Source organism: Capricornis sumatraensis, chromosome 18 (genome assembly GCF_032405125.1).
Source record: "Capricornis sumatraensis isolate serow.1 chromosome 18, serow.2, whole genome shotgun sequence".
Lineage (NCBI taxonomy): Eukaryota > Metazoa > Chordata > Mammalia > Artiodactyla > Bovidae > Capricornis > Capricornis sumatraensis.
In genome coordinates, this window is record NC_091086.1 from 74,096,597 (window position 1) to 74,112,151 (window position 15,555).

The 15,555-nt window shown below is 45.7% G+C and overlaps 1 protein-coding gene across 1 annotated transcript in view; it reads right to left on the bottom strand.

Moving 5' to 3' along the window:
• ADAMTS16 (ADAM metallopeptidase with thrombospondin type 1 motif 16) overlaps nucleotides 1-15,555 on the bottom strand; it is a 173,280-nt gene that overhangs the window by 71,519 nt on the left and 86,206 nt on the right. Inside the window, exons 11-16 of the mRNA XM_068990533.1 lie at nucleotides 11,519-11,667; nucleotides 9,985-10,157; nucleotides 8,044-8,174; nucleotides 5,796-5,919; nucleotides 5,142-5,386; nucleotides 2,590-2,728 (exon numbers count right to left, since the gene is read on the bottom strand). Coding sequence (XP_068846634.1) covers nucleotides 2,590-2,728; nucleotides 5,142-5,386; nucleotides 5,796-5,919; nucleotides 8,044-8,174; nucleotides 9,985-10,157; nucleotides 11,519-11,667 — 961 coding nt within the window. The remainder of the gene's footprint in view (nucleotides 1-2,589; nucleotides 2,729-5,141; nucleotides 5,387-5,795; nucleotides 5,920-8,043; nucleotides 8,175-9,984; nucleotides 10,158-11,518; nucleotides 11,668-15,555) is intronic.

The following is a 15,555-nucleotide window of genomic DNA, read 5'->3' on the forward strand; positions in this document are numbered from 1 at the left end:
TTGGCATTTCCACTGGAAGACTGTATAAATGAGCCACCTCCTACACAGGTGATGATAAAGGATGGGGTTAGACATCCCTTCTAGCTGTTCAACTGAGAAACCTTGATTTTCCATGAATTTTTCCATTGAAGTTAAAAACAAACACCCACTCACTGCCTCTATAACACAATTCTTCAGGCAAATGATTAGGGGATGGGTTTTGGGTTGATGTCCTCTAGAAACCTCAATGTGAGAATTATTTCTTAGGTGTAGCTTGGCGATTTGCAAGTGTGCTCAGCACCCGCTGGAGTGTTTCAGGCTACTGAGACGGGCCACGTGGTCGGAGCTGAGGACACCCAGCGTCCTCTGCATGCTGGCTCTCCCAGGGAGGACACAGAGGGAAGCCCTAATGAAACACACTCATGGAACAGCCGCCCTTACGCGTGCTGCCCTGTGACTCGCTGCACTCTTGCAGCCACGTGAAAATCTACAAGGATGCATCTGAAAATTATCCTGACACAAATAGAAGGCTTTGTGGTTTATTATTTTAATCAAACACTGTTAGATAATCTCAAACAGGGACAGATAAAATCAAATGCATCCAAAAGGCTGCAGAGAGTCGCAGCAAGAGCAGAAGAGAAAGGGAAGGGGAATAAATGGGGTTAGAGAGTAATAACCAGACCACACATGGGATGCCCACGAGTACGGCCTGTTTTGCTTTATTTCCCGAATGGAGCAAAATGATAGCTGGTGTGGGTCCCTCCCCTGAGTAGGACACCCCACATTTTCTCTGGCTGCCTTTAGGGTCATTTGCTGCTAGCCTGCATTGCAGAAAGGGATTCTATTTTACCTTAGAAAGCTCCTAATGTCAGAATTTAAACAGGATTTACACATTTTATTTTTAATGAGAAGAATAAATACATATCGAGTACATGGTGTTAACTTTTCAGACTGTTATTTTTTAATTGTTCAATTTTCCTGTGTTTCCTTCTGCTCATTGATTTAAAGCAATTATTAAGAAGACGTGAGTTCATTTTTTTCCTTATTAACTCATTTGATTCTTACTTTATAAAATGTTAATTTGTGTCCTATTATACTTAAATACATGGACTTCCCTTGTAGCTCAGCTGATAAAGAGTCTGCCTGCAATGCAGGAGACTCTGGTTCGATTCCTGGGTGGGGAAGATCCGCTGGAGAAGGGATAGGCTACCCACTCCAGTATTCTTGGGCTTCCCTGGTGGCTCAGACAGTAAAGAATCCGCCTGCAATGCAGGAGACTCAGGTTTGATCCCTGGGTTGGGAAGATTCCCTGGAAGAGGGCATGGCAACCCACTCCAATATTCTTGCCTGGAAAAGTCCATGGACAGGGGAACCTAGAGGGCTACAGTCCATGGGGCTGCAAAGAGCTGGACATGACTGAGCAACTAAGCACAGCACACAGCACATACTTAAATTTACACTACTGCTTAGATCACTTTCTCGATTATTAAAACCTGGAATGTGCAAAGCTGAAAGCCCTTTGTCCATATGGAAACGTGTCTGGTTTTCAATATCAGGTAGAACTTAATATTTTGTTTCTAAAATGTGTAAGTATCTATTCTCCATCCTTTCTCAGAGAGCACGAAGTGGCTCTAGCTAAAAATCTCTCTCCAGTGAACTAGCTTCTTCAACTCAGTCATGGGCTGAAAATTCTTAAGGTATTAAGAGGACAAACTCATCTACTGTCAAATGAAATTCTTCTTTTTGACATGTAGTTTCTTGTCATTTTTACTGAATCTTTCACGAAATTCTTATAATTTCTTAGTGAATTTAAGCATATGACTTTATAGCAAATTTCTTTCCAATAAAATGTTTGAACAAGACCATTTGATAAAGGGCTTCTCTCATAGCTCAGTCAGTAAAGAATCTTCCTGCAATGCAGGAGACCCAAGCTCGATCTCTGGGTTGGGAAGATCCCCTGGGGAAGGAAATGGCAACCCACTCCAGTATTCTTGCCTAGAGAATCCCATGCTCAGGGCAGCCTGACAAGCTACTGTCCATGGGGATGCAAGAGTTGGACACGACTTAGCGATGAAACCACCACCATTTGATAAAATATCACCGCTCTGTATCACTCATTTCCACAGAGGTTTCTACTTCTCATCATCAACAAGAAATATATAATAATTTGAGCGGCTTTCATCTGAATGTTCTCAAATAACAAAATTACCTTTTAAAAAATCTTAGACAAAAAGCAGAATCCAATTTACTAAACTTTAAGGTCACACATGGACACAGCTGAGTTAGAAAAGGGAGCCCAAGTTCTCGAGGGACACTCAGGACCACTGCTCAGACACTCTGCCTCTGGAAGAGTTAAGGAGCCCTGGGCTCCTCATCAGGACAAGATGAGGGTCAGTACACCGTGATGAGGACCAGGGCGTGTGATGGGGACCAGGTACACTGTGATGAGGACCAGGTACACCGTGATGAGGACCAGGGCGTGTGATGGGGACCAGGGCGTGTGATAAGGACCAGGGCTAGGTGTTGAAGACCACGGCAGTGGGTCCCATGGCCCAAAGATGCCTGGCAACTCTGTGCCCATCACCAGGTCAACCGTGGGATATGACTTACCTCCTCCACAGGATACGGAGCACTCAGAGCGGATGGTCGCCCATGTGTAGCTGGGCTGGGATCCAGGCTTCTTCTCAACCCCCGACCTCGGCATGGAGTATTCCCAGGCAATGCCTGGGTTCCTTCCCTGAAACAGAAGCTACAAAATAAAAAAGGGAAAGAGAAAATGAGTTAAATTAGAACCAATATACAGTAGGTAGCTTGGGATTCCCTGGTGACTCAGTTGGTAAAGAATCTGCCTGCAATGTGGGAGACCTGGGTTCGACCCCTGGGCTAGGAAGTATCCCCTGGAGGGGGGCATGGCAACCCACGCCAGTATTCTTGCCTGGAGAATCCCATGGACAGAGGAGCCTGCCGGGCTACAGTCCACAGGGTCACAGAGAGTCGGACGTGACTGAGCAACTAAGCACAGCACAGAACCAACATATAGAAGGAAACCTGTTTTAAGCTCTTGAAACATTAGTCATGTCAATAAGAAGATGACTGTAATATTAAACTAGACTCAAACACATCTATAAAAATGTATAGACATTTGATTCTTTTGCTGTATGCAGTGTTCCCTGCAAGGTCTTTGCAACCTAACAAAGGCATGTGGTTCTTTCCCTGGGTGTTTCCTGGCAAGCCCCAGCCATTCTCCCCAGCTGAGCAAATCAGAGAGTGATACTTAAAAAGCACCTTCACAATTCCCGCTGCTGCTGCTGCTGCTGCTAAGTCGCTTCAGTCGTGTCTGACTCTGTGCAACCCCACAGACGGTAGCCCATCAGGCTCCCCCATCCCTGGGATTCTCCAGGCAAGAACACTGGAGCGGGTTGCCATTTCCTTCTCCAATGCATGAAAGTGAAAAGTGAAAGTGAAGTCGCTCAGTCGTGTCCGACCCTAGCCTAGTGAGTTCCAAACAACCAACAGTTGAGTGCGTCTCATCTCTGCAGGATGGAAGCTAACTCTGAGTCCTTCCTCTGGGGACAGGATGCAGAGATCTTCCGCCTACTGACATGTTCCGTGTGGGCGCAGGAGGAAAGACGCCCTCTCTGGCTGGGCACACCTGTGAACCATGCTTATGGAATCGCACTTGGACTCTTCACTTCCTAGCTGGAAACCCGACCACATGAACCAACTACGTTTTCCTCCTAAAAGTATTTGAACACTTGATCTCGATGACAGGCTTTTTTTCGGGTGGGTTGGGGGCAGGGAACTTTGCCATTAGCCTGTTACTAGAAATCCCATCTCTGAAGTCTTCACTGCTTCTTAACGGGAAGGCCCAGTGGATAAAGTCACTGGACCTTCCCCGGCTCCCTGGCACCACAGTCCCGTCCCCGACAACACAGCTCAAGTCTAGCTGGGCAGATGCCGTAGGACAGGGATAAGCCCTGGACAGATGGCCTCACTGCAGGCCATAGATCTGCTCTCGCCCCTGACATCCTGAAACGGGAAACGGGCTCCCAGGAAGCCTCCATCACTTTCAACCCTGACCGATCTCTGTTTCTCTGTGAGTAATAAAGCTAAAAGGGGCTCCCCAGGTAAAGAACCTGCCTGCTAGCGCAGGAGATGCAGTTCAATCCCTGGGTCAGGAAGATCCCCTGGAGGAGGAAATGGCAACCTACTCCAGTACTCTTGCCTGGGAAATCCCATGGACAGAGAGCCTGGTGGGCTGCAGTTCACAGGGTCCCACTGAGTCAGACGGGACTGGGCACACATGAGCAGTAAAGCTAAAAGCCTCAGATGGTGGGAGAGAGACAACCAAGGCAGGAACCCAGGGTGAGCGTGTCTGTAAAGTGGAGGCGGGAGCAGTCCCAGGTCGAGAGGGCAGGCGGAGGTGGGACGTGTGGAGATGAGGCATCTCTCAGGATGACACAAGCATGGCGGGATGGAGCTGCCAGGCCCACGTTGCAGGTGGAGCGCACCTGGGGGGGGCGGGTTCACAACTGCACGCACAGGTGCAGGCCGAGGGGGAAGATTTTAACCAAGTTTTTCCTTTAAATGTGCACAGAAACGTAAAAACATGAAATTAGTGTGTCCGCTGCATGTTGCCACCATCTGCCTGGTCCCAAGGGGACACATTACGTTGTTAGAAGTTGCTCAAGTGTATCTCATGGGCCTGTGCCATTTTGGGCAGAACACAGAGGGGCTTGTGTGCTGGCCCCTGCCTGGCACTGGGCCCAGGTGGTGGGTTCTCACCTCACTCCTGTCTCCACCGGACTCAGGAGAATCCTGATCCCACCCGAAACACAGGCACAGACAGAGACCCCCACCGCGGCCGCTTCTCACGGCCGCAGAGCTTACAGGAGAGATGCGGGCTTGGGTCACGATCCACTAATAAAGATGGAAAACCCAGGACTGCGTGGGTGTGTCCTTATAAATCTCATCACGCGCCTAGAGGGAAAGACGAGCGGTCCACTGGCTCACTCAGTCTGTGCATTGATTAGTCTTGTTTCAGAGACATTAACTGCAAACAATTTTCTGGGGATGTGATATTTCACCAATATAGCCTTGAACCTACAGAAATGCCCCAAGACCCCCCATCCAAGCCCTGAGAGCAGGAGGCTGGGGTTCACCTCCACAATCAGCGTTTCGTTGGTTGGCCCAGGAGAGGCTAAGCTCTCAGGCTCCTTGTAGGAACGTCTGTAGTCAAAGGTGGTTCCTGAAAACTTGTACCGGCCAGGCCAGTCCACCGTCCAGTGTCCGTTCAGGTAGTACTTTTTTAGTGCATTTCGCACGGAAATGTAGGAGGTAGATACGTTCGTTTCATAGATGTGGATGCTCCGGGCTCCAGAGGGGATGGTGACCATCTGGTAATACTCTGGGCAGAGGAAATGGGAGGGGAGAAGGTGGTGTTTCAGCAGCACAGGGCCAACCCCAGGGCCCGTAGCTCTCCGTGACCAGCCCTTGGGGATCAGAGTTTGGAACCTGGAGGTCTAGTTTGGCCATCCAGTTCCATGAATCCTATAAAGGAGTTTTTTTTTTTTTTTTTTTAATTTAATTGGAACAGAGCTATTGTAATATTCATGGTTTCTAAGAACTGCTTTAATTGAAATAACCTAGCAACCACTTCTAATCAAAACAGGTTTGAGAAGCAAAGCAGGCCAAGAGTCACATAGGGCTCTCAGGACCCTGCCTATTGGCTATTTTCTCTACACCCCCTTCCTTCCCACCGAGGGTCCCTTTCTGTCTCTGCTCGGCTGGTGGGCGGATCCCACGGGTGGACTCACGGTTGGCCCGGTGCTGCTTGGCGTAGAGGCCCTTGTGCGTTGTGCAGCTGGAGTTGTTGCCTTGGCACACGCCGCAGGCATCCTCCGTAGCGTCGGACCCCAGGATGTTGTCACACCCCACTCTCTGTGGGACCCACGAGGCCACGGGTCATTCATGAAAGACAAGACAACAGGAGCGAAGTCACAAGCCTTTCCCCGGAGAGCTGGAAAGTTTCACCGACACGGGAGAGTTAACAAATATTTATTGGATACCCAGTATGTGCGCTGTGAGACTGTCAAGCTATGCTTCCGTCCAAAGGAGGCCTTCTTGTGGCAAGCACAGCCTGTCCTCTCTGGCACTGCTACACAGCCGTCCTGCCTGGAGCCCTGAGTTACACCTGTCGCACTGTCTTGTGGGAGACGTGGGTAAATTTCAGCCCGACGTCAAGAGCCAAGCACAAATGACAAGCATGTGGCCTCATGGGGGTCCACTGGAATTCACCTCATGCTTCTGGACTGTCTTGTGTAGAGACAAAGAAGGAACGTAGACCATGGGACGATTATTCCCAAATTATAGCACATTTGGCTATGGTCTTCGAATTTTAGCAGCTCTTTATAAATTCTGTGATGCTTGTTAGTCTTACATTTCCTAACAAAAGATACAGGCTACCTAGGTAAAAAAGAAAGTCCATTCAGAAATGAAGTAGCCAGGGTCTACAACCCCTTGTTTGAAATACCAGATACACTGCACAACTCAGGGTTTTTGGACTGCAGGAAGGTAACTAACATATTCTATATAAGATGTGGGGACATGGATGATGTTTGTAAAACTCACACACTGAGTGGGATAAACATAACTGAAGACAGTCTCATGAATTTAAGGCAACATTGCAAACAAATAAATTCAAGTTGCCTTATATTTTACAGCCATATAAACTTTCCCTTTTGTGGCTCTTTGGACTTTAGAATTATAAATAAGGAATTGTGACACTGTATCACTAAGAATACATAAAAACAACGAGATATTTAACAAACTAACTGATAATCAGACATGGTGGGTGGAGAGCTGAGCGTTTTGAAGCTGAAAGAGATCTGAACAGTGTGTGTGTGTGTGTGTGTGTGTGTGTGTGTGTGTGTGTTAATTGCTCAGTTGTGTCTGGTGTCTGACTCTTTGCAACCCCATGGACTGTAGCCTGCCAGGCTCCTCTGTCCATGGGGTTCTCCAGGCAACCCACTGCAGTGGGTTGCCATTCCCGTCTCCCGGGGATCTTACCCACCCAGGGATGGAACCCGGGTCTCCTGCACTGCAGGCGGATTCTTTACCGTCTGAGCCTCCAGGGAAGCCCTGTGTGTGCTGCTTTAGTCTAACCTCACAGTGCTGGTCCGACTTTACCAGTCACGCTTTACACTTTTAGAGGAAATCAGATCTGGGACCAAGGTCTTTGGACTCCACTGAATACAGATATTGAGTCACTTCCCTGAAAAGCCCGGTATTTGTCATTGCACATAGCCCCCCCACTTTGTTTACTAATGTAACGAAATGCTCCCCACATCTCACTTCTGCGCATGGTGATAAGGTCAGAGCTTTGGGTCCATGCAGCAGCCCGTTTCCCAGCCCACGCCCAGAGTCCCTCTCCAGCAGGAGTGAGGCTGTGATCTCCCCGAGACCCCGCCAGAGACATGCAGGGGCCCCTGGCTCTAAGCTGTGCCTGGCTTCCTTCACTCTGACGCCACCGCCGGGTGGCTGCCATCTGATGCTTCGCCTGCCAGTTCCCAGTTGCAGTGTCTTCCACCGGAATGTGAGGGTAAAACCACCCAAGTCTGCCAGCAGCAAACGGCCCTTTGCGAGCACCTCCTCCTCCACTCACCGCCGGCGTCCCCCAGCTCCTGCTGCCTCCTCGTTCTCTGACCACCGGACCGCTCCTGCAGCCCGTGATTCCTGCACCACCAGGTCCCCCTCCCCGCTTCCCCCACGGCCCTCTTCCGTCTCATCCTTTCAGATCTAGCTCCCCCACCACCACCCGGCAGCCCTGAGAGTTTCCCGGGTCCATGTCTAAGAGGGAAGCAGCTTGTCCCTCCCGCGGAGCTCTGCATACACCTCCACTGCCAAACTGCCTCCTGCGCTCATGGCTTTCTCTCCCTCTGGGCTGTGACAGGGAGGGAAAGGGTGTGGTTTTAGGTGTCTGGTCTCCCTAGCCCCTTACAGGATGCCTGGCACAAAGCGGACTGTTGGGAGATGTTTGTTGAATGAATGAATGATCATTATTACCTCACATATCCCATCTATACAAACATTACGGCTATCCTCCGAGCATGGAGTCCCATCTGTGACTTTATTTGACAAAGAAAAGAAGAAATCAAATCCTTCTGCGATACAGTAGAGTTTGCAGAAGTCCTGATCTTAAAAAGAAATACACACACAAACACAAATAAGAAAGATACTTAAGCTCTGATCACTTTTTGCTCTAAATGTTATAGACTATTTTTTTTTCTTTTTTTTTGCCCACAAAAACTCCCACACAATAATACATAGCAAAGACATTTTTAAACTTGCCTCTTTCGACTTCTTTTTTCCTTTCATTTTAAAATTATTTTTTAAAGCTTCACTATTAATTTTTACTCTCCTCTGTCCTTTATCGATCCTCATTCTACACACAGTGGTTGGCACATAGCAGGCATTCAATAAACATTTGTTGACTTGAACTACATTACTGTTCAACTATTTTACTAGTATAATTAACTGATCTGTGTAGAAATGCAAAAAATCACTACCATTTTGCAACAATATACAAAATTCTTATAAATAAAGTACGATAAAATAATTAAAATAATCACAAAATTTCTTAATTAGCTACTACATTTACTAAAACATATAATATTTTTAAACTGATAAAGAGAATAACTTTCGGATGCAATCTCCAAAGAACATTGGTTTTTCTTAAAAAATATAGTGAATTGCCAAAAATATTGTCACATGGAGAATATAGATCTCATTACGTACTTAAGCCTGGAAGATCAAGTTCACACCCTCGCTCGGTAATCCATTTCAAGGATTTATAATTTATATGGCTAATACGAACTTTTGTAGAATTTTTTTTTTTCCTTTGTTCTCTTCTCAGTAAAGAAGGCAAGAGTTGAGAATAAATATTAAAGAAGGGAACAGTTGATAATAAATATTTTTCTGCCTTAGGAGTTTCCATTGGCCCAATGTTCATACACAAATATGTTCTTTATTGTGCAGGATAAGAGAACCGACTGAATAATGCTAAGAATCAAATTTAACATGTGTTTCCATGATCAATGAGCGTATTTACTGAAGATGAGGAAAACCAGGAACAGGACACAGATTTTCTGACCCTGATCTCAGCGTTCTTTCTCCTTTATTCTCCTGCTTCCTTGTTTCTCACTGGCTTCATTTTCGCTGAGTTTGGAAGTAATAACCCAACAAAAAAGCCTTTGTGTAAAACTGCTTCAATTTTCCTTCCAGAATTTACTGATTTCATAAACCTCTCACCATGAAAACATTATATATACTGAGATAGTTAAGTGCCAGGTGAGATAAGGCCCGACTTATGTATTCCCCAAGTATTTCCTGATAATATTCTCAATTCCGAAGAACACGATGATTAGGTGTTCTTTGAATTTATTCTCAAATTATACTACTTGAGCTACTGAGTTCAAGTTATTATAATGATAAGAATAACGCATATTTCTCTCCATCTGGAGAGTAAAATCTTACATACAGTACAAATAAGCTTCTTGGTTTCTAAGTTATAGATCTAATTTTTCCAAATACAGTGTAGTATCTGATTTTCCAAAAGATATGGATATTTTTCTTTCATTTTTCAGCAATGCTAACCATTCAATGGGTGATACACTCATCGCCATATCACCATCAGCTACTGTGATTTGTAATTTTAAAAGAATTGATTCATTATCAATAAATCATGGACTTTGAGTGTTTCATCACCTCTTTAAGGATTCCACGGCACTTTGCACAGACTCACTAGCTTGCCGTTTTTCTGAGCACACAGCTGGTCAGCTTTCAGTAAGATGCCTCGGGGCAGGTGGAACAGCCCTAACAACCAGAACAGAAGCTGTGACTGGCCTCACAGTATCCGGTCTACCTGGACCCACTCTACAGACTCTGCAGTTCTTTAAAGGGCGAGGAAGCCGAGGCTGCTGCCAGAAAGCAGGATTTGAGATTTACCTTCCACGTGGGTGTACGGCTTCCACTTGTAGAACCATCCTCGGAACCGTTTGCCGTTGAACTCAGCACACTGCTGGGCACGAAAGTCGACGCTGTTGTGGGCACATGTGTGACTGTTGCAAAGCTTCAGAGTTCGCGTGGAGCCCACGCAAAACTTGCCTCCATGCGATGGTCTGAAATGTATAGTTCATGGTTAGCAACTTGCCTTAGAACAGCTACTCACCCCTCCCTTGAATCGGGCTTGTTAGGCAGAGGGAGCAGGTAATGTTAAGGTAGTTACTGTCACCAGTCAAGGAAAGTGCCTTTCTAAGAAGCCCCTTGCACTTGTTACATTCTTACAATATGGGTAGTGTTTGCCTTTTTTATTGGGTGTATCATTTGCAATATTGATACAACAGGTTAGAACTTGGAAAAGGAGTGGCATGTATTTGCTCATCTCCCTGTAGGAGGCAGGTGGGCACCTCTGTTTTCTGAATTCTAAAAAGCAGAGCATGACTAAGGAAGGGCAGTGGTGAAAAGCAGAAATGAGCCTGAAATTCAACTGCTTCACTCTCCAGATGGCAGCTTCTTTCCACTCCCAGCTTCCTTGTGACAAGGCCAGGACATCAGATGGGGACAGAAGGAGCAGTCATCCTCCACTGTCTGCAAGGGACAGTAAACACCCCCCTTCACCCCTAGAATTCATGCAGACACCCCAGAAGGGGAGCATCCTGCCGAAGCAGGAGACCAGCCGGGTCTCATGCATTACAGACAGGACTGACATAAATCATCTTACTTAGTGTCAACGTAAGTTAAACAAACAAAGGCGCACAATGACATCTGAACATCCCTTTCCTTCCACTGCACTGCGGTCTGCTTCTAACATCCTTGTCTCCTACACAAGACACAATGGAGCCACACACCGTGCAGGTCAATATATTTGATGAAAAACCAAGGCTTTGTTTCTCTCACTTGAAAAAACTGTTCTTACTGATTCTCACTCATTTGTGTTCTCTATACTTTTCTTATGACGAATTTCCATATTTTAGGCAGAACCTTGGTATTTCATGTAAATGTGATTACAATCGAGTTCCTGAATACTGTTGTCCGTCTGTTACTTCGGGGCCTTCCCTGGTGGCTCAGCGGTAAAGAATCTGCCTGCTAATGCAGGAGAGTTGGGTTCAACTCCTGGGTTGGGAAGATCCCCTTAAGAAGGAAATGGCAACCCACTCTGGTACTTTTCCCTGGGAAGTTCCATGGAGAGAGGAGCCTGGTAGGTCCACGGGGCCGCAAGGGGTTATACATGACTGAGAAGCTGAGCATCCATGCACTGTTACTTTTGTTGCGGTCAAATAGTTACAAGCACCTTAAATCATATCACAGAGGCATCACTATACAGTACATGCCTGAGTGAAAGGGCTTTCTGCCTTGGAATTCTTTTGCAGTAATACGGGAAGTACAGAATTATTTTCCCCGAGCTTCCTTCCACATTCTGTTTGGGAAGTTTGTCACAGAGAGGTGGCTCGCTGGGGAGGAGGGCGGTCTGAGCGCTCACCTGGGGTTTGTGCAGAGCCTGTCCCTGTGTGACACCCCTCCTCCGCAGGTCCTGGAGCAAGGCGACCACGGAGACCAGTCTGACCAGTGACCGTGAGTGGGCTTGGGGCCTTCGTCCCCGTATTTCACACACTGCCCTCCGCGGCACCACTGAAAATTACAGCGAAAACAAGAACAGTGATCTGACTGTGGGTGGAGACTGGCTTCATCACTACTGCAATGCTCAGCCCCGGAAGCTTGGTAGTATAAGCAGACATCAGTCTCCCTGTCCTCAGGAGCACATATGAAAATACATTAAAAATGCTTTTTTTAAATTGAAGTGTAACTGCTCTACCACGTTGTCTTAGTTTCTGCTGTACCACAATGTGAATCAGCCACATGTATACATATGTCCCCTCCTTCCTGAGCCTCCTTCCCAGACCCTGCCCCCATCCCACCCCTCTGCTCAGCACGGAGCACCGCGCTGAGCTCCCTGGGTTACACAGCAGCTCCCACTAGCTGTCTATTTCACACACAGTAGCATATATATGTCAACGCTACTTTCCTTTTTTTCTTTCCAAAGTTAGCCTTGTTCTGTAAATCTGCATGAAGGGAAGATAAGAGAAGACTAGTTTGCAGGCATCTGTCTGAGCTGCTGGAATCTCACACGTGCAGTCAAGTTTCGTTGCAGGAACACGTAGTCCGATTGTTCACCTCTCAGGTGTGTGAACTCTAACCTTCCCTGGCAATAACACGCTCTTCATCTCTTGCCGTCACAACAGACTGACTGTCGGATGGAAAAGCCCAGCTGGAGGGTCTGTGTGTCTCAACACCTTGTCATTTCCGTCCAGTGCTTCATGCTTTTGCTCCGAAGCACCTGGGCTGGGAGCCTGGAGGCTTTAAGTGATGCCTGTCAGAGGTCACACAGCCTTCCCAGGACATGAAACAACCCACACAGGGCTCCACCTGTCCCAGGGAGGCCGGGGATGCTATCAGCCCCCCTTCCTCCAGAGAAGAGCCCGTTGATGTTATTCTGCTAAAGTCCCCGTGGTTTCTTCACTTGCACCACGTGCAAAAGCTACACAAGATAGAGGGTTGCGTTCAGTGGCCTTGGTTTTCTCACTGATGGACTCATGCACTGGGCACAGTCGGCATTCTGATGGTGTAGGAGACTATAAAATAATAGTTTTAGGAAGGCAAAAGCAATCTATCAATATTGATATGGTCGCTGAAAACAGCTTCTGATTCCTTCTAGTACTTGGTGTCTACTGGATACATTCGACCTGAGATGCAGAAAGCGCTGGGTTTTTAAAGTCACTTGGATAATTCCTCTGGCAAGTCATGGTTAAGCCAATACCTTGACTTAAAGCCTAAATGGGACTTGTTTAGGTTAAATTATTTCATTTTTCTTGGGATGCTTATAAATTACTTTAATAAAATTTGGTCTAGTTTTATTTTAAAATGACATAAAGGGTTTACATGACATAAGGATTTGTTTTAAAATGACATAAAGAATCAGAGATCAAATTGCCAACATCCACTGGATCATAGAAAAAGCAAGAGAATTCCAGAAAGACATCTACTTCTGCTTAATTGACTATGCTAAAGCCTTTGACTGTGTGGATCACAACAAACTGTGGACAGTTCTTCAAGAGATAGGAATACCAGACCACCTTACCTCCCTCCTGAGAAAGCTGTATGCAGGTCAAGAAGCAACAGTTAGAAACAGACATGGAACTACAGACTGGTTCCAGACTGGGAAAGGAGTTCATCAAGGCTGTGAATTGTCACCCTGCTTATTTAACTTCTATGCAGAGTACATCATGTGAAATGCCAGGCTGGATGAAGCACAAACTTGAATTAAGATTGTTGGGAGATATATCAATAATTTCAGATATGCAGATAACACCACCCTGGCAGAAAGTGAAGAACTAAAGAACCTCTTGATGAAGGTGAAAGAGGAGAGTGAAAAAGCTGGCTTAAAACTCAACATTCAAAAATGAAGATCATGGCATCCGGTCCCATCACTTCATGCCAAATAGATGGGGAAACAATGGAGACAGTAACAGACTCTATTTTCTTGGGCTCCAAAATCACTTCAGATGGTGACTGCAGCCATGAAATTAAAAGACGCTTACTCCTTGAAGAAAAGCTATGAAAAACCTAGACAACATATTAAAAAGCAGAGACATTAGTTTTCCAACCAAGGTCCACAGAATCAAAACTATGATTTTTCCAGTAGTCAGATATGGATGTGAGTGTTGGACCATAAAGAAGGCTGAGCATTGAAAAATTGATGCTTTTGAACTGTGGTGTTAGAGAAGACTCTTGAGAGTTCCTTGGACTGCAAGGAGATCAAATCAGTCCTGAAGGAGATCAGTCCTGAATAGTCACTGGGAAGACTGATGCTGAAGCTGAATCTCCAATCCTTTGGCCACATGATGCGATGAGCCAACTCATTAGAAAAGACCCTGATTCTGGGGAAGATTGAAGGCAGGAGGGGAAGGGACAACAGATGATGAGATGGTTGGACAGCATCACTAACTGAATGAACATGAGTTTAAGCAAGCTCCGGGAGATGGTGAAGGACAGGGAAGCCTGGTGTGCTGCAGTCCAGGGATCACAAAGAGTCGGACACGACTGAGCAACTGAACAACAACAGAGGGTTTATGTAATGTTTTTCTGAGACTTGGAATTTATTCTTTTATTTTTTGACATAAGCAAACAATGTAGATTAATTGTTCCTTTTCTTTCATAAATGACCCCGTGTTATCTTTTTCCATTCTCTTTTCTTCACTTAACTCTATATTCTGTAGTTCATTTGCAGAAGAAGGTAGACACATCCCTCACTTCTTTGTTGCAGCAACAAAACATTCCAGTAAGTGTATTTCCAATCCGTGTCCTTCTGATGAACACTTGCATCATTTCCAGTCTTTTGCTTTGATAATCATTGCTTCAATAACTGCATTGAAAAACACCAGCATTTTTTTCTTTGCTGTTTTTGTCAGAGTGTCCTTTTGTAAAATTGAAGTGCAGTTGATTCACAACGCTGTGTTAGTTTCAGGTGTATGGCAAGGTGATTCAGTTATACTTACATAAATATGTATTTTTTCTGATTCTTTTCCCTTGTAGGTTATTACACAACATTTGATGTAGTTTCCCGGGCTGTAAAGTAGGTCCTCGCTGTCTACTTTATGTACAGTGATGCGCATCTGTTAAGCCCACGCTCCTACTTTATTCCCCTTTGGTTACCATATGTTGTTTCCTCTCTCTGTGAGTCTGTTTCTGTTTCGTGTATAAATTCATCTGCGTCCTTTTTTAGACTCCACAAATAAATGGTATCATATGATATTTGTCTTTCTCTGCCTGGCTGACTTCACTTAGTATGATAATGTCTAGGTCCATCCATGTTGCTGCAAATGCCATTGTTTCATTCCTTTTACGGCTGAGTAACATTCCATTGCATACACGTACCACGTCTTCTGTATCCATTCATCTGTCGATGGACATTTAGGGTGCTCTCACGTCTTGGCTACTGTAAATAGTGCTGTTATGAACATACGGGTGCATGTATCTTTTCCAATTATCATTCTCTCTGGATATATGACCAAGATTATCCTTAAGGGACTATTCTTAAAAATTATTTTTTTTGTGAATTTGAGGAGAAGCCACTACATCTTCTCCCAAGAAAGTTGCATGTAGACACGCAAATATAAACATGCACACATACAATTTTGAGCATAATTTCTCACAGGTTGCAGACCCATGCAGCTGGTGAGTGACGTGGTCAGCATAAGATCCTTATGTTAAGTAGACACACAAAATGTCCGAAGAAGCACTGGTTATATTTCTAAGAACCATCCCATTTGGTCACAGTTTTATGTTTTGTCGACGACTTGAAAGGAGGCTTTCTCTTGGGCAGTGTGAGGTCACCGTGAAGCACACATCCTGTTGTGATGCTGACCACGGAATCCCCAGTCACTCTGAAACCCAGTACAGACAGGGAAGCAGCATAATGAGTCAGGAAAACTGATGCCATGGAGAGAACGAGCCCCACAT